At 42.3% G+C, this 8,799-nt stretch overlaps 1 protein-coding gene across 1 annotated transcript; it reads left to right on the top strand.

Moving 5' to 3' along the window:
* Window positions 1-507: 507 nt before the first annotated feature.
* On the top strand, window positions 508-2,679 carry LOC306768384 (prolactin-releasing peptide receptor-like; the record flags this gene model as incomplete). The annotated part of the gene is made up of 2 exons (XM_079256719.1): window positions 508-956; window positions 2,046-2,679. 2 exons carry the CDS (start codon window positions 508-510, stop codon window positions 2,677-2,679), a joined length of 1,083 nt encoding a protein of 360 aa, XP_079112845.1.
* Window positions 2,680-8,799: the final 6,120 nt, after the last annotated feature.

Raw genomic sequence — 8,799 nt, 5'->3', positions numbered from 1 at the left:
AATAATCTCTTCCTTTCATGATTTGCATAATTCATATGACATGGTGATTAAATTGAGAAAATGTATAAAATGTATAGACATGTTGAATTATTCTGCAGTAATTAACAGGGAAAACACAAGCAGCCGATTAGTGATTACACTCATGTACAGAATATAAAACAGGACACAACTCTGCCATTTATCATTTCTATATGCGCATTAATGTTGTGCTATGGATTTACAATTAAATACTTAAATAATTATGCACTTCATTATAGTTGGGTGCTCTTTCCCTCTAACAGTGTGAACATGCTGGTGCTGGAAAACACACATTTTCACTAATAGTTCTCCACTTTATAAATGTCATGAAATGCTGTCATTAAAATGTTGTTTACATTTCGCATGTACCTGAGAGTCTGACCTTTAGAGAAGTTGTTGATGTTCTGTTGTACTAGATGTAAAACTACTTCACTTTCTGTCAATGCCATCTTTCACAGTGCAGCTATTGACAGACAGAGCTTCGCTCCAATGGAGGGTAATTGCAGTGACTCCACTGGAAACGCGCAACCATCCGTGTCTGGACAAGAGACTGAGGGGCACATTTATGAAGTGGCAGTACAAAGCAACTCCACCAACCACAGCTCACTGTTTGCAGACGTGGCTTTGCTGCAGACCTTCAAGCCCCTCATCATCCCTTGTTATGTGCTTGTGGTGGTCGTGGGTGTGTTTGGGAACTACCTGCTCCTTTATGTCATCTGTAGAACTCGCAAAATGCACAATGTCACCAACTTTTTCATTGGAAACCTGGCCTTTTCTGACATGCTCATGTGTGTGACGTGTGTCCCATTTACTCTCGCCTACGCTTTCAACCCACATGGCTGGGTTTTTGGCAGGTGTATGTGCTACCTGGTGTTCCTCATCCAGCCTGTCACGGTGTATGTTTCAGTCTTCACACTCACTGCCATTGCCGTGGACAGGTGAGTGGATCTATCGGCATGGTTTATAATAATGATCTTCAAATCACAACTTTTTTATTTATTGCAGTTTGCCTTGATGATTTTGATTCTTCTTTGGGTTGTTTGACTGTCTACTGGTATGTTGTAGTCATGTATCAAAATCTCCTGCTTGCAACACACAGACCTGGTGAACATTTTAAAACATTTCTCAAAATATGAGTGGAGCAAAATTGCAGAACTGAGAATTCATTAATGTAATTATCATTTATTTTGTATACTCATTTGAAAATTATGCTGATTAACTGAGTGCAGCTGTTAGTTTCATGATGGAGCATGATCGTCTCCACCTCAGTACCCACAAAGATCAGACATGTATTAGACTATAGGATGTTTCTATGAATAAGAAATTTGAATAAAGTAGTTTATGACAGTGTATAAATTACTTAAATACAGGTGGATCAATAAAAGTCTTGGAAACAGAAAAAAAAAAAAAAAAAAGCAATTATTCTGATTTTTGCGCAGGCTTAGACTTAAAAGAAACAGGTGTATGCTTTAAAGACTCCTCACCCATAAAAACTCTTGATTCTGCAGATGCGCTCACAGCTCACTGGACCAAAGAAATTCAACCAGCCACAATAAAGCTTCACCGTGTACTCACTACCAATCTGTCTCATTTCAGAGTGAATTACATTAACATCAATTGAGACTTTTAAGCTGCAGCAGAAAACTCATTCTGCCTTTGCTGACGAGAAGTGGCTGCTGCTATATTCTGTTGCACACCTGCTCAGTCATTAAAGTTTTAAATCTTAATGATAATTGGGCTTTTTCTCACGGACACAGATCACATTGTCTGCTCTCTACAAATTTGATTGCCCTATTATAAAGCACGTCTTGCATCAATGAATGCTCTGTCACTGTTCTGAGCAAATAATCTCATTGGACATTTTTATATCAAGTGCACCCATCACCTCAGGGCTTGATTTTGGTATAATTTGGCAGCAGGGATACAAGATGGCATTCATTTATGCATTATATTTGATTAACCAAGCGTTATTGTAGCGAGAGATTTTTTTACCCTTGTAATGAAATTATACTCTTTCCTTATTATAGATATTATGCAACCGTTCACCCCCTGAAGAAGCGGACCTCTGTGGCTACTTGCACCTCGGTCCTCACTGGGATCTGGTTGCTGTCTTGCGGCTTAGTGGCTCCAGCAGTGACTCATACCTACCATGTTGAATTCAAAGAGGAAGGCTTCACAATCTGCGAGGAGTTCTGGTTGGATCAAGAGATAGAAAGACGGGCTTATGCATACAGCACATTGTTGGTCACTTATGTTCTTCCATTGTCTGCTGTCTTTGTCTCTTATCTCTGCATCACTGTCAAATTGAAGAAATGTGTTGCCCCAGGCAACAGGACACAAGACAAGATTTGCGCTCATCAGGCTCGCAAGAGAAAAATCTTTCGCTTAGTAGCTCTACTGGTGTCTGCCTTTGCACTCTGCTGGCTTCCCATTCATGTGTTCAACGTGCTGAGAGACATTGACATTAACCTGATAAACAAGCGCTACTTTTTACTCATCCAGTTGCTGTGCCATCTGTGTGCCATGAGCTCCTCTTGTTGCAATCCCTTTCTTTATGCATGGTTACATGACCGCTTCCGGGCTGAGCTGTGGAAGATGTTAAAGTGTCATCAGCGAATTGGAGCGCCCACCAGTAACTGTGCTGCAGGTGTGGTTTTGTAATTTGCTGGTGGAGAAAAAATGGCTGTTGTTCACTTTGTGTAATTTGTATTTATATTGTGTGCAAGTGGAAACCAGTCATTAGTTGGATAAAAATATGAGCTATTGCTGAATGCCTTTGAGAAGAAGCCTATTACTGTACAGCCATGAAAGTAACAAAGTACTTTTTTTTACATACCGTCTCTTAGTTACAGTACAGTGATAATGGAGAGACGTTTCTTCCTTTTTGTTTATTGTAAACAAATCTGCATCTAATCAGATTTGAAAAGTGAACAATATGTACCATTATGAAGAGGCCTTGACTTTTCCTCAGTAAGGTTCTCCTTGCTGCCATTGCTTTCACTCATGTTTTATCAAAATTGTGGCAAAATTATCCACAGCAGTATCTTTCAAAGCCACTGATGTCACAATATGAGTGGGAGCAGAGGATTTGTGGAGTCATGCAGATAATAGCTTTTGGCAATTGCACATCTTTTCTATTTTCTGAAATTGAATGGTAACGATTTTAGAAAATGTCAATAAATAACCTTCAGGTAAGAGATAGAAACACACAAAAATGAAAGAGTAAATATTCTGGTTTTATTGTAAGCAATCAAATCAATCGGATATGCTCATCCTCTGTGGATCATGAATATCCACATGCCTGACTGTGATTGACCTATTAGACAGAGCCTATGGTTTTTGTAAAGTTCAGGGTTTGACCCGAGTGTGGAACATTAGGAAAGATAATTGACAGCAAATACCAGTAAGCCCTCATCCCCACAGCAAGAGGCTGTCACTTAAATTTCACAACAACTTAGATTCAAACTTTTCATTTAGTTTTTGACTTGTTGCCACTTAAATACAAGAAAAGTGGTCTGCCAGGAATATTTCAATGAAAATGTATTTTGTTTTTGTAGATGTACAACCAAGAAACTATATTTTTGGCTTGTCAGGATGAATCAAAGACAATTTGCTGGCGCTGTCAGTAGCATTCATCCTCTTTTGACCGGTGACATATACAAACCTCACTGTGATATGTTTGTTCGATATACTGGGTAAAACCTTGACTTAGAAACAATAACTTGTTGTGACGGCAGCACAGTGAGGAACCTAATGAACTGCACAATCCACCAAGTGATCACCTTCACCATCTGGGAAGCATGTCATGTCATTTAGTATTAATACTTTTAGTCACCGACAGCTGAAATGGCACCACCATAGAAGAAGTAAATGGTTTCTGAAGAATAAGGGGTCCAGGTGTATCATATTGATTACTGAATAGCTTCATTTAACTTTCCCATACACTGTCATTTGGGATGTGAGTATTGAAAGTAAAAAATGTTGTCTAAAGGAGGATCAATTTATCAACACAGTGTGGTGTTGATCCTCTGTTGACCATGAATGAAAAATCCAGTTTAACAGGGTTGAGAAAAATAAAAACAGTTGGAGGTAAATTTAGTGGAAGACATTCAGATCAGGACGACTCAGTTTTGGCTCCTCCCATTACTAGTCAAGTCCAGGCTGAGCGCCATCCTCCAAATGATTTTGTTGTTAATTAACTCTGACACAACAGTGAAAATGTGACTATTTCATTAAATGTTGTGACTTTTTGATGCTCTGTGAAATTGTTTATTGTGTAGCATAGAAAAAAAAACCAAAAAAGGTCACTGGAGACACATCAGTAGATTATATCTAACATTTTATGTTGTCTGTGAGACTGGGTTGGATTTGGATATTTTTTCTGTGTAAATTATTGTGGTGGCACTAAATGAAAAATAAATGTATTCCCACCAACATGAACATCAACAGCTGATATTGGTTATATGTTAATGAGATGGGAATGTTACTTTTACAGTATGTTGAAGAAGTAATGAGTACGAATCAAGGTTGTCTGTGATTTTTAAAAAAAAAAAAAAGGATCACAACAGATTTACAGAATGTAATGACAAAATAGACCATCAATATTAAATTGTGCATGAAAATGGTCACTGCAAATGATTGTTTCCCCTTGGCGCTCTCATGTCAGATGCAATCATGTCCTGCCTGGAGCACTGTGAAATCCAATTCATATGGTTGCACCTTAAGGCTTTCATTTTCTTTATGCCGGTGGCTGATGAATATCCACCAACATACAGGCCATTAAATTATTTTTATATTACATAGCTCAAAATAACTGGCAGTAAAAAAAAAAAGAAGACAAAAACAGTGTTGTGTTTGCATCTGTGTTGCTAAATGTACTTTTTTTTTTGCACAAAACACACGTCGCTCCTGCACTTAGCGCTATTACAGAACATTAGAGCAGTCTTGAAATACTCCGAAAATCAGTATTCACCAAAGTACGACAGAGACCTAATAACAGTTCAGCTGCCAAATTGTGGTTACTGGTAGTTATTGTGCTGTTCCATCATCTAAATGTGTAAAAGCGGCCATGTTCTTGCTGTTCTGTATCTGTATGAATATTTGTTTCCTTTTAAGCTTCATCACTGCATCAAGAATAATTTCTAATGTGTGTGTATATATATAAATATATAAACTTAGTTTTATTCCCACTTTTGCATCACCTTGTCATTCTATAAATCAATTCTGGATACATACTTGGGAGTATTCTGTCTTGTACTTTCCACAATTGTTTATTATTGAGTGTGTTTATGATTTGTTGTATGTAAAATACGTGTTGCATGAATTATTGCTATAATTTGCAAAACTGTGAATAAATCCACCAATCTGAAATGACCTTTTAGTGTAAGATCAACTGTGTTGTCAGAAATTGAAATTCAGTTGTCCAGAGAGCAGCAGGACAGATATCTTTTCCAATTAATAGTTGAGATGAATGTTAAGCATCTAATTTGTCAACTTAATTTTTAAAATGTGATGATTCATTAGTCCCCATATCATGGCAGCAGGTTTGGGGCATTACAAAAAGCCTCCCTGTTGGTGAATGCCATTTATTTCAGTGAAACAAAGTTCAACATAGTTTCATTTAAAACATCTACAGTTGACCAAAGAGCTGCATAGGCAAAGCAATCATAGCTGTCACTTTCTAAGATGGTATATAAGTTAAAAGTCTTCGCAAGGGAAAAAAAAATCCTCTTTGATGTTTACGTAAATTGTTTACAGCAACGTCAAGTTATGACACTATTCTGTTTCAAATTTTTTCGGCTAAAAGGAACATAAAATATCAGACAGAATAATGAAAAAAAAAAAAAAAGTTGTGAATCCAGCATTAACTTGCTCAAAAAAGAAAAAATAAGTACTGCTAAATATCTTCACCTTTAAAAAATTGCCAATAATTACTCAAATATCTAGATCAATATAACAGCAAAATTCAGTACACACACACACACACACACTCTGAACCTTTTTTTCCTGGAGCAATTCTGACCTCTAAATGTGTCTGATGTTCAGGTACTACCATTAATAATAATTATTTTGTTTTGGTCAGTGTCCCTTAAAGCATGTTAGAATTAACAGGGATACACGGTGAAATCAGAGTGTGAAGCAGCTAAATGGAATCCAGCCATCATCCATTATGGTTTTAGGCATTGGGTGTGAAAAGTCAACATGCTTTCTGTAAGATCTGATATAACAGATAATGGCTTTGTGTACAAGTACTCACAAAAACTATTCCAAATCCTTTTGTTAGCTCAATGCCAGGTAACTTCTAAATCAGCCACGCTACCCACAAAAAACCCACCCATTAATATCTTTTAACATCTTTTTACCACATCCCTAAAAAAATCTAAAACAAAAACCAATAATCAACTTTAATGTTGTGCATTTTCAACCAAGTACAAAAGGTCAACACAGAAGTGAACTTTTTATTTCTAATTACAGCAGCCTTAACAAAAATATGGAAAAATATGTAGAATATGAACAAAGAAAAGGTACAGTAGAGTTCAACTTCAGCAGTAGAGCCCTGCTTACCACTTACTTCCCTGTGCCTCATAATAATCCCAGCACCTCTGACCCACCAAACCTCAACAGAAAGTACATTAAATTAGTACATCTGGTGTCTGGGATTTGTCCATCAAAATTACTGAACTACTTGCAGTCACTTATCCCCTCTGCAACTTTATCCTAGTTTTAGTATCAAACATAACAAAACACCATTTGGGTTCAGATGGGGGGGACCATGCCTCCCAATCACTCCCCTCCAGGTCTCACTGTCATTGCCCACGTGAGCATTGAAGTCCCCCAGCAGAACAATGGAGTCCTCAGAAGGAGCACCCTCCAGCACTCCCTCCAAGAACTCGAGAAAGGGTGGGTACTCTGAACTGCTGTTCGGTGCATAAGCACAGACAACAGTCAGGACCCGCCCCCCCACCCGGAGGCGGAAGGAAACTACCCTTTCATCCACCGGGGTAAACCTGAACGTGCAGGCACCAAGCTGGGGGCTGATGAGAATGCCCACACCTGCTCGGCGCCTCTCACCATGAGCAACAGAGTGGAAGAAAGTCCAGCCCCTTTCGAGGGTACTGGTTCCAGAGCCCAAGCCATGCGTCGAGGTGAGTCCAACTATATGTAGCTGGAACCGCTCAACCTCGCGCACAAGCTCAGGCTCCTTCCCCACCAGGGAGGTGACGTTCCACGTTCCCAGAGCCAGCTTCTGCAGCTGGGGATCGGACCGCCAGGGTCCCCGCCTCTTGCTGCCGCCCAGCTCACAGTGCACCCGACCCCTACGGCTCCTCCCGCAGATGGTGAGCCCACGGGAGGTGGGGCCCATGTAACCCTTTCGGGCTGAGCCTGACCGGGCCCCATGAGCGAAGGCCCGGCCACCAGACGCTTGGCCTGTGGGACTCTGGAGGCAGCTGATGGGTACCGACGGGCTAAGCGGCATGCAGCTTCGGCTGTTGCCGAGGCAAAAACTCGGGCGTGGGAGGAGTTCGGCGAGGCCATGGAGAGAGACTTCCGGACGGCTTCGAGGAGATTCTGGTCCACCATCCGGCGGCTCAGGAGGGGGAAGCAGTGCTCCATCAATACTGTGTACAGTGGAGATGGGGAGCTGCTGACCTCAACTCGGGACGTTGTGGGTCGGTGGAAGGAATACTTCGAAGACCTCCTCAATCCTACCAACACGGCTTCCCATGAGGAAGCAGAGCTGGTGGACTCGGGGGTGGACTCTCCCATCTCTGGGGCTGAAGTCGCTGAGGTGGTCAAAAAGCTCCTTGGTGACAAGGCCCCGGGGGTGGATGAGATCCGCCCGGAGTTCCTTAAGGCACTGGATGCTGTGGGGCTGTCCTGGCTGACACGCCTCTGCAGCATCGCGTGGACATCGGGGGCAGTACCGCTGGATTTGCAGACTGGGGTGGTGGTCCCCCTTTTTAAGAAGGGGGACCGGAGGGTGTGTTCCAATTACAGGGGAATCACACTCCTCAGCCTCCCTGGTAAGGTCTATTCAGGGGTCCTGGAGAGGAGGGTCTGCCGGATAGTCGAATCCCTGATTGAGGACGAGCAGTGTGGTTTTCGTCCTGGTCGCGGAACAGTGGACCAGCTCTTTACCCTCTTTGGGGTCCTGGAGGGGGCATGGGAGTTTGCCCAACCAGTCTACATGTGCTTTGTGGACCTGGAGAAGGCATTCGACCGTGTCCCCCGGGGGCTCCTGTGGGGGGTACTCCGGGAGTATGGGGTACCAGACCCCATTGTACGAGCTGACCGGTCCCTGTACGACAGGTGTCAGAGCTTGGTCCGCATTGCCGGTAGTAAGTCGGATCCGTTTCCGGTGAGGGTTGGACTCCGCCAAGGCTGCCCTTTATCACCGATTCTGTTCAGAACTTATATGGACAGAATTTCTAGGCGCAGTCGAGGTGTTAAGGGGATCCGACTTGGTGGCCTCAGGTCCCTGCTTTTTGCAGATGACGTGGTCCTGTTGGCTTCATCTGGTCATGATCTCCAGCTCTCGCTTGAGCGATTCTCGGCCGAGTGTGAAGCGGCTGGGATGAGAATCAGTACCTCCAAATCTGAGACCATGGTCCTCAGCCGGAATAGGGTGGATTGCCCTCTCCGGGTCGGGGGTCAGGTCCTGCCTCAAGTGGAGGAGTTTAAATATCTCGGGGTCTTGTTCACGAGTGAGGGAAGGATGGAGCGCGAGATCGACAGACGGATCGGTGCGGCGTCTGCAGTAATGCGGGCTCTGCGCCGGTC

This window comes from Telmatherina bonti, assembly GCF_933228915.1.
Source record: "Telmatherina bonti genome assembly, chromosome: 17".
NCBI lineage: Eukaryota > Metazoa > Chordata > Actinopteri > Atheriniformes > Telmatherinidae > Telmatherina > Telmatherina bonti.
The sequence above is the reverse complement of the archived record's forward strand: the minus strand, read 5'-3'. Positions and strand labels throughout refer to the sequence as shown.